At 39.0% G+C, this 17483-nt stretch overlaps 1 protein-coding gene and 1 long non-coding RNA gene across 3 annotated transcripts in view; one reads left to right on the top strand and one right to left on the bottom strand.

Moving 5' to 3' along the window:
• LOC139038396 (uncharacterized) overlaps nucleotides 1-2514 on the bottom strand; it is a 32928-nt gene extending 30414 nt beyond the window's left edge. The window contains exons 1-2 of the long non-coding RNA XR_011491360.1: nucleotides 2181-2514; nucleotides 1927-2040 (exon numbers count right to left, since the gene is read on the bottom strand). This is a non-coding gene — a long non-coding RNA (uncharacterized lncRNA). The remainder of the gene's footprint in view (nucleotides 1-1926; nucleotides 2041-2180) is intronic.
• An 84-nt stretch (nucleotides 2515-2598) lies between these two features.
• FABP12 (fatty acid binding protein 12) lies at nucleotides 2599-16938 on the top strand. 2 transcript variants are annotated; one of them, XM_020889069.2, is made up of 5 exons: nucleotides 2599-2673; nucleotides 4437-4523; nucleotides 11230-11402; nucleotides 14853-14954; nucleotides 16809-16938. In XM_020889069.2, exons 2-5 carry the CDS (start codon nucleotides 4451-4453, stop codon nucleotides 16881-16883), a joined length of 423 nt encoding a protein of 140 aa, XP_020744728.2. In that variant the 5' UTR covers nucleotides 2599-2673; nucleotides 4437-4450; the 3' UTR covers nucleotides 16884-16938. The 2 variants fall into 2 exon arrangements, with proteins under 2 accessions (XP_020744728.2, XP_020744727.2); XM_020889068.2 differs by having other exon boundaries at nucleotides 2604-2836; nucleotides 16809-16937.
• The last annotated feature ends 545 nt before the right edge of the window (nucleotides 16939-17483 follow it).

The raw sequence follows: 17483 nt of genomic DNA, 5'->3' as shown, positions 1-17483 counted from the left end.
GAGGGTAAGATGATTAGATAGAATCACCAACTCAATGGACATAAATTTGAGCAAACTCTGGGAGATGGTGAAGGACAGAGGAGCCTGGCCTGCTGCAGTCCATCAGGTTGCAGAGTCAGACACGACTTAGTGACTAAATAAAAGAAACAAGAGCAACAAAGATTTATTGAATGAACAGCAATTGAATGAAGCCTGAGTTTTCCTAGCATGCCAGACTCTGCAGAGTATGCACAACGCCTTGTCAAGCTCCAATGCGCTTCAAATTGCTTAGGTAAAATAACTCAATATGCCAAAACACTGGCAACTCTTACATTGTGGGGCCCTCATCTCTCCTTCTCTGCAGGAAAATGAAAAGACCTGTACTTCTGGTATGGATCAATATAGTTACTATACCTTTCTATAAAAAGAGAAAAAGATATTTATAGCTATGCTGCTGCTGCCGCTGCTAAGTTGCTTTAGTCGTGTCCGACTCTGTGCGACCCCATAGACAGCAGCCCACCAGGCTCCCCCGTCCCTGGGATTCTCCAGGCAAGAACACTGGAGTGGATTGCCATTTCCTTCTCCAATGCATGAAAGTGAAAAGCGAAAGCGAAGTTGCTCAGTCGTGTCCGACTCTTAGCGACCGCATGGGCTGCAGCCTACCAGGCTCCTCTGTCCATGGGGTTTTCCAAGCAAGAGTACTGGAGTGGGGTGACATTGCATTCTCCGTTTATAGCTATATGTGTGTCCATATTAATTTCATATCAATCAGTCAGTTTGCTCATTGATAGCAATAGGGAAGTGGAAAGCAATAGGGACTGGGTGGCAGCACTTACTGCCAGAAGTCAGGGGGTTGTAGCTAAGAGGGCTTGACCTGGAGGGAGTTGTGGAGATACTTAATAGAACATGGCACCCCAGCACCCCGAGAGGCAAAATAGATGAATAAATAATGGGGATACTGCTTAATCAATACAACCAAAAGACAAGAATGGATGAGCAGCAGGCTGAGGGTGATGATGCCAATAGAAATTAATGATCCTTTGCCCAGATCTCAAACTTCAGGCAGTTTTCAAACCCAGAAAACAGTGGCTAAAGAGGTTACCAAGTCCACAGGAGGAAGAATCTTGAAATGCCACGGGGAAAATATCGTGTGTTTACTACCCCCATTTTCCTCAAAAAAGATATACTGTAATTCTGCTGAGAAAATACATTCTGAGAAAAGAGGGATATCCAAATATTTTAAGGATAGTGGATCTGAATTAACATTGATTCACAGAGTTCCAAAGCAGCATGTTAGAGAGGAGGTGTACCAGGGCCAGGTAATAACCAACATTCTGGCTCTCAATGTATCCAGTAAGTCTGTGGACCCAACCAGTGATTACCTCCCCTGTCCTTGACTATATAATTGGGACTGGTATAGGTGGCCTTTGGAGCAGCCTCTATCTTGAATTCTTCCCATTCCAACCAAATGAGCTATTGTAGTGAGAAGGCAATATGGAATCTTTTGAAACTGTACTTCTACACTTCATTCTTCTCTCTGTCCCAACCCCTGGTCAATCCTGGCAAAGATGGTGAATCTAACAATACTGCATTTGAAAGTGGTGATAAAGAGGAATGGTAGAAATTAATGCTACTCTAAACAATATTTGGAATGCAGGGGACAGAGGTCCATATCATAGCTCCATTTAATTCACCAGTCTGGTCCCTGCAGAAACCAAATGAATCAGAGAATGACTGTAGGCCACAGCAAGCTCAAAAAGCAGCCCCAATTGTGACTGCTGTGCTATGTGTTATTTTTGCAAAAGCAGATGAATACGGCCTCAGGTACACAGTATGCACGTGATTTGGCACTTTTTTCTCTCCCAATCTGGAAAGATCAGAGACTGCTTGCATTTACATGAAATGGATGACTATATACATATACAGGTCTGTTTGAGGCTTCATTACCTTCTGTCCTCTGTCGTCATATATATTCAGATAAGATCTGGGTTGTCTGGATATCCTCCCCAACATCGCATTGATCAGGAGGGTGAGCAAGAAGTGGCGCGCATGCTGGAGGCACTGGTAAGACACAGGCATGGCAAAGCATGAGTGTTACAGTGGGTGACAACTAGGGAACTTCTAGGGCTATAAAGTGTTTAGTGATCCAGGTGGGTCAAGGGAAGGTGAAGACATCTCTAAGACAAACTGCTGCATCTTACCTTTCTACCTGAAAGAAGGAAATAGACTCCACATCCAGAAACGTGTTCCAGCCCAGATACTAGGTAACAAGTGAATCTCTCTGCTCTGAGTGAGGCCTGAAGCAGGAAGTCAGGGCTGCAGTACAAGCAACTCTGCTACTTGGGTCAAATAATCTGGCAAACCCTATGCTGTTGGAGGTGTTAGTGTTGAGAAAAGACCCAGCATAACATGTAGGTAAAGCAGGGTGGGAACTAAACAACACAGACCTCTGACACTGGGGAACAAGGTCACACCATCTGCAATGAGAACTTATATGCTTTTTGCAAAGAGTTCTTGCGGTGTTACAGGGACTGAATATAGATGGAATTCTTGATTAGAGGATACTAAGTAACCATGTGTCTGGAACTGTCCATTATGAGCTGGATTCTGTCAGATCCACAGAGTCATAAACTCAGGCAGACCCAGCAGCAGTCCCAAGTAAAATCAAAGTTGTGCATCTAGGATCAAGGCTGGGTAAGACCAGGAGATGTGAGGTAGCTGTGAGCAGGTAGCCCAGACCATGTCCCCTCTGCTTGAATATCAGCACGCACCCCCTCAGATCATTCCTAGGACTGTGGGTGGGTCTCCTGTGATCAACTGAAGGAGTAGAAGAAGTCTGGACATAAGTTACGAAGAGGTCAGCTAAGTGTGTGGATGCAGGTTGAATGAGCAGTGGTTTAATTACACCCAGGGTGGTAAGACAGTGACTGCAGCCATGAAATTAAAAGATGCTTGCTCCTTGGATGAAAAGCTATGACAAACCTAGATAGTGTATTAAAAGGCAGAGGCATTACTTTGTTGACAAAGATCCGTGTAGCCAAAGCTATGGTTATTCTAGTAGTCATGGATGTGAGAGTTGGATTGTAAAGAAGACTGAATGTTGAAGAACTGACACTTTCAAATTGTGGGGCTGGAGAAGACTCTTTAGAGTCCCTTGCATAGAAACAAGATCAAACCAGTCAACCCTACATCAACTGGAATATTCCTTGGAAAGACTTCGTAATAGTTGTATTTCCTTCCTTTTCTTTCTGTTCCATTCTCTTGCTCAATATGTACATGACTTAAAATGATTGTTCCAAGCCCTGACTAAACTTAACTTTTTGGTCCAAATGCCATCTATGGAGTCTCTCTGGATTTTAGTTCAAAGTATCAATAGATGGGGAAACAGTGGAAATAGTGGCTGACTTTATTTTGGGGGGCTGGAAAATCACTGCAGATGGTGATTGCAGCCATGAAATTAAAAGACACTTACTCCTTGGAAAGAAAGTTGTGACCAACCTAGACAGCATGTTAAAAAGCAAAGACATTACTTTGCCAACAAAGGTCCATCTAGTCAAGGCTATGGTTTCTCCAGTGGTCATGTATAGATGTGAGAGTTGGACTATAAAGAAAGCTGGGCACTGAAGAACTGATGCTTTTGAACTGTGGTGTTGGAGAAGACTCTTGAGAGTCCCTTGGGCTATAAGGAGATCCAACTAGTCCATCCTAAAGGAGATCAGTCCTGAGTGTTCATTGGAAGGACTGATGTTGAGAGTGAAACTTCAATACTTTGGCCACCTGATGCAAAAAGTTGTTCCATTTGAAAAGACCCTGATGCTGGGAGGGATTGGGGGCAGGAGGAGAAGTGGACAACAGAGGATGAGATGGTTGGATGGCATCACCGACTCAATGGACATGAGTTTGGGTAAACTCTGGGAGTTGGTGATGGACAGGGAGGCCTGGCATGCTGCAGTCCATGGGGTCGCAAAGAGTCAGACATGACTGAGCGACTGAATTGAACTAAACTCTACTGATCAAAAATGAAAATGTTACAAGCTCTCTAAACAGTTAAGACATTATTTTTTTTTTCTAGATCATCCTCGACCAGAGAAAGAGAGAAAAAGACCTGGAGTTTAGGCATCCTATGACATAAGACACAGCTGCCTCAGTCTGCACTTGGCTCACTCATTGCTGTGTGTAGTGGTTCTTATGGAAGGAAACAAAGAATTTGTAACATTAGTTTTGACCTTAAATTAGAGATGGAAAAATTATATCTAGTCCTGCTAAAATCTGTACCATGTTCTATTTTCATCTTGAATTTCCTGCTTTGGGTGGTTTGATGGGACAATGACAAAGATTAGAGTACTTTATTTTTTTTTTCTGACTCTTCCACACTATCAACCATAATTGTATTGAGAACATGTTCCAACATATTTCAGGGAACGTACTTATTTATATGATGCAATTTTTCTTTAAAGTCAACTTAGGCAGAATGGTTGAACTGTTCCAGGGAACATGGAAATCCATTTCTTGTGAAAATTTTGAAGAATATATGAAAGAACTGGGTGAGCCATATTTACCTGCATATCGTAGCCAGTAAAAGTGGGAGCTTTGACAGCACAGAACTTGCTCTGTGTGAACCTCTTCCTTCAGTTTTTCACATAAAAACAATAAATATTGATTTAGCACCTAGATACAGTTCTGTGCAAAACTAATTGAAACTGACATAATCCCTGCTCTCACGTAATTTACCATGGATTTGCATAGATAAATACACGTGTGCCATATACTAAATAGTAAATTATTTCAATAAATGATTTAAAACAAAAATCACATTTAAAACATTAATTTTTAATTGGTGTATATATACTTCAATATAAAATTGGAGTATAATTTTTAATTGGAGTATAAACTTTGTGTTCGTTTCTGCAGTACAACAATGTGAATCAGCTATATGTACACATATATCCCCTCCATCTTGAGCTTCCCTCCCACCTCCCCTAACCCACCCCTCTAGGTCATTGCATAGCACTGAGGTAAACTTCCTTTGCTATATAGGCTATCTATTTTATATGCTATACTATGCTTCCTATGTTATATTAGCTATCTATTTTACACATGGTAGTGTATATTTGGAGAAGACAATGGCAACCCACTCCAGTACTCTTGCCTGGAAAATCCAATGGACAGAGGAACCTGGTAGGCTGCAGTCCATGGGGTCGCTAAGAGTTTGACACGACTGAGCGACTTCACTTTTGCTTTTCACTTTCATGCATTGGAGAAGGAAATGGCAACCCACTCCAGTGTTCTTGCCTGGAGAATCCCAAGGATGGGGGAGCCTGGTGGGCTGCTGTCTATGGGGTCGCACAGAGTCAGACATGACTAAAGCGACTTAGCGGCAGCAGCAGCAGTGTATATATTGGGCTTCCCAGGTGGTACTAGTGGTAAAGAACCTGAGTGCCAATGCGGGAGATGCAAGAGACATGTTCAACCCTTGGGTCAGAAAGATTCTCTGGAGAAGGGCATGACAACCCACTCCATTTTTGCCTGGAAAATCCCATGAACAGAGTAGCCTAGCGGGCTATAGTCCATTGAGTCACAAAGAGTCAGATACAGTCCCAAAGACTGTATATACATCAATGCTGCTCTCTCAGTTTGTCCCACCCTCTCCTTCCCCACCTGTGTCCACAAGTCCGTTCATTATTATTTTGAAAAATGATCATTTTGCAAACATTTGCTCTATGCTTTTTGAGGATCGATCTTGTGTTCCACCTTCTGATGACTGCTCGCATTCCTTAGTACGTGGCCATGGCATGTCACTCTTTGCTCCTAGAGTCACATTTTCTCCTGGAGTCTAATATCCCTCTCCCTCTTTTTTTTTTTTTTTTTATATTGTAGTGGTTTTTGCCATACATTGACATGACATGAATCAGCCATGGATTTACATGTATTCCCCATCCCGATCCCCCCTCCCACCTCCCTCTCTACCCAATCCCTCTGGGTCTTCCCAGTGCACCAGGCATGAACACTTGTCTCATGCATCCAACCTGGGCTGGTGATCTGTTTCACCCTAGATAATATACATGTTTCGATGCTGATCTCGAAACATCCCACCCTCGCCTTCTCCCACAGAGTCCAAAAGTCTGTTCTGCACATCTATGTCTCTTTTTGTTTTGCATATAGGGTTATCATTACCATCTTTCTAAATTCCATATATATGTGTTAGTATACTGTATTGGTATTTATCTTTCTGGCTTACTTCACTCTGTATAATGGGTTCCAGTTTCATCCATCTCATTAGAACTGAGTCAAATGAATTCTTTTTAATGGCTGAGTAATATTCCATGGTGTATTTGTACCACAGCTTCCTTATTCATTCGTCTGCTGATGGGCATCTAGGTTGCTTCCATGTCCTGGCTATTATAAACAGTGCTGCGATGAACATTGGGGTGCATGTGTCTCTTTCAGATCTGGTTTCCTCAGTGTATATGCCCAGAAGTGGGATTGCTGGGTCATATGGCAGTTCTATTTCCAGTTTTTTAAGAAATCTCCACACTGTTCTCCATAGCGGCTGTACTAGTTTGCATTCCCACCAACAGTGGAAGAGGGTTCCCTCTTTTCCACACCCTCTCCAGCATTTATTGCTTGTAGACTTTTGGATAGCAGCCATCCTGACTGGCGTGTAATGGTACCTCATTGTGGTTTTGATTTGCATTTCTCTGATAATGAGTGATGTTGAGCATCTTTTCATGTGTTTGTTAGCCATCTGTATGTCTTCCTTGGAGAAATGTCTGTTTAGTTCTTTGGCCCATTTTTGGATTGGGTCATTTATTTTTCTGGAGTTGAGCTGGAGGAGTTCCTTGTATATTTTTGAGATTAATCCTTTGTCTGTTGCTTCGTTTGCTATTATTTTCTCCCAATCTGAGGGCTGTCTTTTCACCTTGCTTATAGTTTCCTTTGTTGTGCAAAAGCTTTTAAGTTTCATTAGGTCCCATTTGTTTATTTTTGCTTTTATTTCTAAAATTCTGGGATGTGGGTCATAGAGGATCCTGCTTTGATTTATGTCAAAGAGTGTTTTGCCTATGTTCTCCTCTAGGAGTTTTATAGTTTCTGGTCTTACATTTAGATCTTTAATCTATTTTGAGTTTATTTTTGTGTATGGTGTTAGAAAGTGTTCTAGTTTCATTCTTTTACAGGTGGTTGACCAGTTTTCCCAGCACCACTTGTTAAAGAGGTTTTCTTTTTTCCATTGTATATCTTTGCCTCCTTTGTCGAAGATAAGGTGACCATAGGTTCGTGGATTTATCTCTGGGCTTTCTATTCTGTTCCATTGATCTATATTTCTGTCTTTGTGCCAGTACCATACTGTCTTGATGACTGTGGCTTTGTAGTAGAGTCTGAAGTCAGGCAGGTTGATTCCTCCAGTTCCATTCTTCTTTCTCAAGATTACTTTGACTATTCAAGGTTTTTTGTGTTTCCATACAAACTGTGAAATTATTTGTTCTAGTTCTGTGAAAAAATACCGTTGGTAGCTTGATAGGGATTGCATTGAATCTATAGATTGCTTTGGATAGCATAGCCATTTTGACAATATTGATTCTTCCAATCCATGAACACGGTATATTTCTCCATCTGTTTGTGCCCTCTTTGATTTCTTTCATCAGTGTTTTATAGTTTTCTATATATAGGTCTTTCATTTCTTTAGGTAGATATACTCCTAAGTATTTTATTCTTTTTGTTGCAGTGGTGAATGGTATTGTTTCCTTAATTTCTCTTTCTGTTTTCTCATTGTTAGTGTATAGGAATGCAAGGGATTTCTGTGTGTTAATTTTATATCCTGCAACTTTACTACATTCATTTATTCGCTCTAGTAATTTTCTGGTAAAGTCTTTAGGGTTTTCTATGTAGAGGATCATGTCATCTGCAAACAGCGAGAGTTTCACTACTTCTTTTCCTATCTGGATTCCTTTTACTTCTTTTTCTGCTCTGATTTCTGTGGCCAAAACTTCCAAAACTATGTTGAAGAGTAGTGGTGAGAGTGGGCACCCTTGTCTTATTCCTGATTTTAGGGGAAATGCTTTCAATTTTTCACCATTGAGGGTAATGCTTGCTGTGGGTTTATCATATATAGCTTTTATTATGTTGAGGTATGTTCCTTCTATTCCTGCTTTCTGGAGAGTTTTAATCATAAATGGATGCTGAATTTTGTCAAAGGCTTTCTCTGCATCTATTGAGATAATCATATGGTTTTTATCTTTCAATTTGTTAATGTGGTGTATTACATTGATTGATTTGCAGATATTAAAGAATCCTTGCATTCCTGGGATAAAGCCTACTTTGTCATGATGTATGATTTTTTTAAATATGTTGTTGGATTCTGTTTGCTAGAATTTTGTTAAGGATTTTTGCATCTATGTTCATCAGAGATATTGGCCTGTAGTTTTCTTTTTTTGTGGCATCTTTGTCTGGTTTTGGAATTAGGGTGATGGTGGCCTCATAGGATGAGTTTGGAAGTTTACCTTCTTCTGCAATTTTCTGGAAGAGTTTGAGTAAGATAGGTGTTAGCTCATCTCTAAATTTTTGGTAGGATTCAGCTGTGAAGCCATCTGGTCCTGGGCTTTTGTTTGCTGGAAGATTTCTGATTACAGTTTCCTTGCTTGTGATGGGTCTGTTAAGATCTTCTCTTTCTTTCTGGTTCAGCTTTGGAAAGTTATACTTTTCTAAGAATTTGTCCATTTCTTCCAAGTTGTCCATTTTATTGGCATAGAGATACTGGTAGTAGTCTCTTATGATCCTTTGTATTTCTGTGTTGTCTATTGTGATCTCTCCATTTTCATTTCTAATTTTATTAATTTGGTTCTTCTCCCTTTGTTTCTTAATGAGTCTTGCTAACGGTTTGTCAATTTTGTTTATTTTGTTCAAAAAAACCAGCTTTTAGCTTTGTTGATTTTGGCTATTGTCTCTTTAGTTTCTTTTGCATTTATTTCTGCCCTGATTTTTAAGATATCTTTCCTTCTACTAACCCTGGGGTTCTTCATTTATTCCTTCTCTAGTTGCTTTAGGTGTAGAGTTAGGTCATTTATTTTACTTTTTTCTTGTTTCTTGAGGTAAGCCTGTAATGCTATGGACCTTTCCCTTAGCACTGCTTTTACAGTGTCCCATAGGTTTTGGGTTGTTGTATTTTCATTTTAATTCATTTCTATGCATATTTTGATTTCTTTTTTGATTTTTTCTATGATTTGTTGGTTATTCAGAAGCTTATTATTTAGCCTCCATATGTTTGAATTTTTAATAATTTTTTTCCTTTAATTGAGATCTACTCTTACTGCACTGTGGTCAGAAAAGATGACTGGAATGATTTCAATTTTTCTGAATTTACCCAGGCTAGATTTATGGCCCAGGATGTGATCCATTCTGGAGAAGGTTCCGTGTGCACTTGAGAAAAAGGTGAAGTGATTGTTTTGGGGTGAAATGTCCTATAAATATCAATTAGGTCTAGCTGGTCCATTGTGTCATTTAAAGTTTGTGTTTCTTTGTTAATTTTCTGTTTAGTTGATCTATCCACAGTTGTGAGTGGGGTATTAAAGTCTCCCACTATTGTTGTGTTACTATTAATTTCCTCTTTCATACTTGTTAGCATTTGCCTTACATATTGCTGTGCTCCTATGTTGGGTGCACATATATTTATAATTGTTATATCTTCTTCTTGGATTGATCCTTTGATCATTATGTAGTGTCCTTCTTTGTCTCTTTTCACAGCCTTTATTTTAAAGTCTATTTTATCTGATATTAGTATTGCCACTCCTGCTTTCTTTTGGTCTCCATTTGCATGAAATATTTTTTTCCAGCCCTTCACTTTTAGTCTGTGTGTGTCCCTTGTTCCTCTTCCTCTTCTTATAAGGAAAATTTCTTGGACATTTCATGCAGACATTTGTGACTACATTTGGGGTACATTTGGACAATCCAGGATACTCTCCCTATTTCAAGATCCTTAAGTTAGGCATAACTGCAGAGTCCCCTTTGGTGTATAAAGCAACATTCATAGGTTCCAGGGTCTGGGATGTGAGTGTCTCTTCGGACCATTTTCTAACCTATCATATTTTGTCATCATGTTTCACAGTATGAATTCCATGAACATGGACATGTTACAGTGTTTCTGCAATGTGCCTCCTCTTAGAAATTTAACTTACATATTGAAGTGAAGTCGCTCAGTTGTGTCTGACTCTTTGCAACCCCATGGACTGTAGCCTACAAGGCTCCTCTGTTCATGGAATTGTCCAGGCAAGAGTACTGGAGTGGGTTGCCATTTCCTTCTCCAGGGGATCTTCCCAAGCCAGGGATGGAACCTGGGTCTCCCACACTGCGGGCAGACACTTTACCACCTGAACCACCAGGGAAGCCCAACAACGTACTGAAGTATATGTAATGCTGCTTGTATAGAACACACTCTGGCAGGTACTGAGCAAAATTGTGTGTGCAGTCATGCTCACAACAGCATTATTTGTAATAACAGAAAATGGAAGCAGACAAATGGCCATCAATAGGGCATAAATAACTAAATATCAGAATGTACATACTATGAAATATTATGTAGCTATGACAAAAATTTATGCTGATATGTACTGACATGGAAACTCTCCAAAACTTACAGATATAGGGGAAAATCAAGTTGAATAACAATCGTTATAACAAAACATTTGTATTTTTAAAAATTCTATATATAGTGGTGATGTTTGCATAACATTGTTTATGTACTTACTGACAATTGTACTTAGATCGCACTTAAATGTACCGCCATTTAAAATGGTTAAAATGATAAGTTTTATGTTATATATATTTCACAACAGTAAAAATACATAATAGATAAAAACAAACCCTATACATGTGAACATAAAAGAATGTAAGAATAAATAAAGATCTGGAAGAACTCATGCCAAAGGGTTTTGTCTCAATGTAAATGGGTACATTTTTAAAATAAGGAGATGGTTCATATCTTTAAGCAAATTTTCAAAAGGGTTCATGAAACAATAGGATTAATAGCTACTGGACCAGAAAACATGACAGCTCTTAGATAAAACTGGAGATAGATTGTTTTTTCTGCAAAAAAATACCCTATATTAACATATAATGGTGTTACTAGCTTAGAAGTCTGAGTTCAAGCAGAATCAAATCTGTTTAACTCTAAAACCTCCTAATTAACATATACAGCTAATGAAAGTCTTTGGAGACAACAACAGATTTAATCACTGTGTCCTTTTATCTGGTTTCCAGGAATAGGAAGAGCCAGCAGGAAACTTGGCTGTCTGGCAAAGCCCACTGTGACCATCATGACACAGGAAGATCTGATCACTATAAAAACCAAAAGCATCTTTAAAAATAATGAAATCTCCTTCAAACTGGGAGAAGAATTTGAGGAAACCACACCAGGTGGCCATAAAACCAAGGTGAGGCCTTCAACACACTTTCAGATAAATTTAATTACGAATGTTAATTTTGAAATCTTCCCAGGTAAGTAAGCAATAATGGTGAACATATCTAAAGTGTGTTAGATAAACTTTTGGTTTAAATCTTGGTCTCAGGAACTCAAATTTTAATATACATACAAATCTCATGGCTTGTTGGTAAAAAATGCCTACTTCCAGATTCCATCATCAGAGGCTGTGGACCAGACCTGAAAATGGTGTTTTTAACAATTCTTATGCAAATATTGAACAGAAAACACTTTCAGAATCATTTTTAGACCTCAGAAACAAAAGGTCTGCCTTCCTATTTTGTAGCAGTTTTCCATACATGGATTTACAATGAATAAAAAACTTGTATTAGTTGGCATGCATGTGTGTGTATGTGTGTGCATGATCAGTCATGTCTGACTCTATGCAACTCCGTGGACTGTAGCCCACCAGGCTCCTTTGTTCATGGGATTCTCCAGGCAAGAATACTGGATTGGGTTGCCATTTCCTTCTCCAGGGGATCTTCCCGACCCATTGATCAAATCCATCAGATCCAAGTCTCTTGTGTCTTTTGCATTGGCAGGCAGATTCTTTACCACTGTGCCACATGGGAAGCCCATTAGCAGATATAGGTGAAGTTATACCACAGGAACAAACTATCCACAAGCTCTCAGTGCTTACACAATTGGAGTTCTAACTCATAGTATATATTCAGTGTTGTGATGGAGTTGGAGAAGTTTCTTTGGGGAGGAGGAGGCTGGAGATGGGGGCATAGAGTATCTACCCCTCTTAATTTCTCCAGGGACCAGGCTAAAGGAGATTAAACTAACCTGTAGCTGGACTGTCTGAAGTTTGTGATCTCAGTCAACAAAATAGGGAAAGAGACACTAGGCATTTTATTGTCTACACCTGGAATTGACACACACTTTCACTAATGGGCTCCAACTTGAATATACAATTTACCTATATTACACAATTTATTTATATTTTATGTTTATTGTCTGTTCCCCTACACTAGGATGTAAGCTCTTCCAAGAAAGGATGTCTTGTCTGTTCTGTTTCACAGAACCTAGTGATGTCACATAATATTAATATTTGCCCAATAAATATTTATCATTTGAATGAAAGCACTCAATAGAAGATTGTTAAACAATATGGAGAGTGAAGTCCTAATAAAAGGAACTGACTACCACATTATCAGATTTCTGTTAAATAATATGAGACTTCACATTCCTGTATAATATCAAATGGAAGAATTTTGACCAAAAATGTTTAATAAAGATGTCTATACTAAATAAAAAAAAAGAAACTACTAGAACAAAAAGACTGGAAAGTATAGAAGTGCAGAAAGGAAATTTGATAACTATCATTATCTCTATCACAGGACAGACTGTAAATAATTTTGGTAGAAAAACCCAGCTCAGTGGATGCATAAACTCTGAGATGTAAGCTTTTCCAGTAGCCATATATGGCTGTGATAATAGGACCGTAAAGAAAGCTGGGTGTCGAAGAATGGATGCTTTTGAACTGTGGTCTTGGAGAAGACTCTTAAGGGTGTTTTGGACAGCAAGGAGATTAAATCAGTCAATCCTAAAGGAAATAAGTCCTGAAGTCATAACTTCACTGGAAGGACTGATACTGAAGCCAAAGCACCAATTCTTTGCCACCTGATGTGAAGAACTGACTCATTGGAAAATACCCTGATGCTGGGAAAGACCGAAGGCAGGAGAAGAAGGGGATGACAGGATGAGATGGTTGGATGGCATCACCAACTCAAGGGACATGAGTTTGAGCAAGCTCTGGGAGTTGGTGATGGACAGGGAATGTTGGCATGCTGCAAGTTATCCATGGGGTCTCAAAGAGTTGGACACAACTGAGCAACTGAATTGAACTACAATAGAGTTTAAACAGAGTTATCTCTAAACTTTGAGGAGCAGGCTGCAAACTCTGGGTCAGGATTGTGTGGGTGTAAATCCCACCTCTGCCACCAATCAATCAATCAACCATGTGGCTATGAGTAAGTCACAGACTCATGCTGACTCAGTCATTTCATTTGCAAAAGGGGATAATTATAGAGTGTGTGTACTCAGTCATGCCCAACTCTCTGTGACCTAAGGGACTATAGCCCTCCAGGTTTCTCTGTCCATGGGATTAGCCCGGCAAGAATACTGGAGTGGGTTGTCATTTCCTTCTTTAGGGGATCTTCCCAACTCAGGAATAGAACCTGCACCTCCTGTGCCTCCTGCATTGGCAGGTGGATTCTTTATCCCTGAGCCACTGGGGAAGCCCAATAATTATAGCACTTATGTCGTAAGGCTGTTGTGAGAATTACATGAATTAATATGTTAATACTCTTGAAGAGTGCCTCAGACACAATAAATAATGCTACGAAAGTGCTCGCTACTGTTGTTGTTAACAATTATTATCATTTCTATTTATTATTTATTTGACTATTTTACTATTTGACTATTTTACTCTCTGTTACCATTTTATTATAAAACATACAACTCAGGAACAACCAAAGGGAAGAAATGCATAAGACAAGGTATGTGGGAAATGGTTTGAAGTTTCCATACCCCTCCAGGTACACAACCTTCCCAGCACGTTATTATGTTCATCAGGGCTTCCCTGGTGGATCAGTGGATCAGTGGTAAAGAATCCACCTGCCATTGTAGGAAACACGAGTTCAATCCCTGTTCTAGGAAGATCCCACATGCTGAAGGGCAACCAAGCCTGTGCTCCACGATTGTTTCACCCACGCTTTAGAGCCCGGCAACCATAAGTCCTGAGCCCACACACTCTAGAGCTTGTGTTCCACGTCAAGAGAAGCCACCACAGTGAGAAGCCCTCACATCGCAACTAGAGAGTAACCCCTGCTTGTTGCAACTAGAGAAAAGCCTGAGCAAAGCAGTGAAGACCCAACACAGCCAAAAATAAATAAGTAAACAAATACACTTATTAAAAAATAATATGTTCATCAACTAGAAGCTCTCCAAATCCCATCATTTTTCACTGTAATACATGCCACACCATTTTATATTCCCACGACACTATAATTATTTTTATATCGTTGGAGTAAGAAGAGGAAATGGGATCTCACATTGGGAGTTTGAATTAGCTTCACATATGTTTTTAAAGTTGAAACTCACTTGTGATTCTTTACACAAAAAAGATATACTTGGCCTGTACAATAAGATATATTTTGTAAAAACTTTACCTACTTCTCAAGGTAATATTTAGTTTTTACTCTTTTAAAATCTTTTCCCCCAGAATAATCAGCCAACAAATTTACTGTTGATGAAGTCTCAAAATAAATGGAATTGTAAACACCATTCTAAAACTACCTGAGAATATCACAACAGCTGAAAAGAATTTGTCTCCTGATAAAATTTTAGGATTCATATGCCACAGTCTGAGCTGAATTTGGCCTTGTCTGTTTTTCAGAGTACGGTAATCTTAGATGATGACTCCTTGATTCAGGTTCAGGACTGGGATGGCAAAGAGATCACCATAAGGAGGAAGTTGGTGGATGAGAAAATGGTGGTGGTGAGTGAGCTGTTTCTCATTTTTTCTAACACCTATATATGGGCTTCCCAGGTGGCTCAGTGGGTAACGAATCCACCTGCAATGCAAGAGATGCAGGATATGCAGGCTCGACCCCTGGGTTGAGAAGATTGCCTGGACAAGGGTATGGGAACCCACTCCAGTATTCTTGCCTGGAGAATCCCAAGGACAGAGGAGCATGATGGACTACAGTCCATAGGGTCTCAAAGAGTTGGACATGACTGAAGTGATTGAGCATGCACACAATAACTGTATATAAAATCACTCAGCTTGTTCTAAAACAATAGGAGTGAATGTAATTTTTCTTTTTCCTCTTGCTTTATAAGAATGGGGGTGGGGGATATTGGCAGATAGATATATGATCATAAAGATTAGAAAATGTGCAAGGATTGAGAAGCTAAAAACCTAGAGAGAATTTTAAAAATTGTCTTGCCTAATTTTTGGATTGGTGTGGAAGCCAAAACAAGCACATATTTGTGCAAGAAAGATTTCAGCAGGGATTGAGAATTGTTGCTGATCCTTTGCTTCACACCAGGGTGAATTTCTCAAGAGTTTTCCAGATCAAAACCAAGCGAAAGCATGAAAAGGAAATTTAAACTTAGAGAGGCAAAGATTAAGTGCTGTCTGTTTGATGTCTAGATCAACTGACACAAGTAAAAACTAACATTTAATGGCTACCATGTCCCCATGTTTTCATGTATTATTTAACCAATATTCACAATACTCCTGTGAAATAAGATTATTTAATCCACTTAACAGGTGGGGAAATTGAGAATCAGACACTGACTTACTTGAGGATATTTGGTTGCAAAAATTTGGCGGTGCTGGGGTTAATCCAGGTTGACTTAATTCCAACGTCTATATTTTTTTAGTCTATCCTGCTCCTCTCAGGATGGCTTCCCCAGTCATCTTTCTCATTTGTAAAGAATGGAGGGAACATGTCCATGATTCTCTTCTTCTCAAACCCTACCTCCACTAAAATGAATAAAATGGTAGTTCTGGACACAGTATAAAATAGTCCTTTCTAAGGAAATATTAAAAAAAATCTATCCTCATGTCTTAATGTAAGGATATTTTTTTCAACAAAGGAGTACATTCCCTTATAAAGTAGGAAGTGGAAGACAAAGGCTAATTGATTTTATTGCTTTCTATAAAGACCTTAATCACTAAACAAATAGGTTTTATAGTTCATTAGAAAAAATATTAGATTCAGAATCTGAAGACATGGATTTCCATCTCTGTGTTTAGTTCTTACATGACTTTGGAAAAGTCATTCATCTTCTTCAAGATTCAGTTTTATCGCCTTCAAAATGTAGAAAAAAATTTTTTGGGTAGAATTAAATACCATCATGTGTATATCAGTACTCTGAAAATCATGAAATACTGTATTGATGTATATTATTATTTGAAAAATATAGAGTATCTATAAAAATGCTTCAATGTAGGCATTTAAAAATGTTTTAAAAAAGATTTCAAGTTCATATAAATAATCCTTTTCTGTATATATACCTGTATATGTATATACACATATATTTACACATTGTGTCATATATATCATATATAATATGTTATTTTTATATGTATGTATATATATACTCTTATTTTAAGTAGAATATTACTTTACCACTAGTGAAATATTCTGTTTTATTAGTGCCAAATCTTATATATGTATACATGGCAAAATCACTCAGTAAATAGTTTTGATTTATACTTGTCTATAGATTTCTTCTTCTGATTTTTAAGGAATGTATGTATGCATAGCAATTAGTTTGCCTTTTGCTAAATGTCAGTTTCACCAGCAGTACTGAAATATCTTGTCCTTTGTTTGTCTTCAAGGAAAATGTGGTGAACAATGTTACCTGCACACGAATATATGAGCGAGTACAAACAAGCCCAGTCTCAAACTTTTAGGCACTCTCAAACTGTGACCCAAACTACCAAGGCTGTTTAAATAAATATATCATGACAGCTAATATGACATAACCTTTGCAAAAATACCAACAGCTTTGGATGCCCTGTTGAATATGCCTGTACCATAGAGTACTTTTCATACTGTTCATGGGGTTCTCAAAGCAAGAATACTCAAGTGGTTTGCCATTCCCTTCTCCAGTAGACCATGTTTTGTCATGACCCATCCGTCTGGGGTGTCCCTACACCGCATGGCTCATTGTTTCATTGAGTTAGACAGGGCTGTGGTCCATAAGATCAGTTTAATTAGTTTTCTGTAATTGTGGTTTTCATTCTGTCCTGCTCTCTGATGGATAAGAATAAGAGGCTTATAGAAGCTTCCTGATGGAAGAGACTGACTGTGAGGGAAACTGGGTCTTGTTCTGTTGGGCTGGGCCATGCTCAGGAAATCTTTAATCCAATTTTCTGTCAATGGGCAGGGCTGTGTTCCCTCCCTGTTGTTTGTCCTGAGACCAAACTATGGTGGAGGTAATGAAGATAATGGTGACCTCCTTCAAAGGGTCCCATGCACACACTGCTGCATTCAGTGCCTCCAACCTTGCA

This window comes from Odocoileus virginianus, chromosome 15 (genome assembly GCF_023699985.2).
Source record: "Odocoileus virginianus isolate 20LAN1187 ecotype Illinois chromosome 15, Ovbor_1.2, whole genome shotgun sequence".
Classification (NCBI taxonomy): domain Eukaryota; kingdom Metazoa; phylum Chordata; class Mammalia; order Artiodactyla; family Cervidae; genus Odocoileus; species Odocoileus virginianus.
The sequence above is the reverse complement of the archived record's forward strand: the minus strand, read 5'-3'. Positions and strand labels throughout refer to the sequence as shown.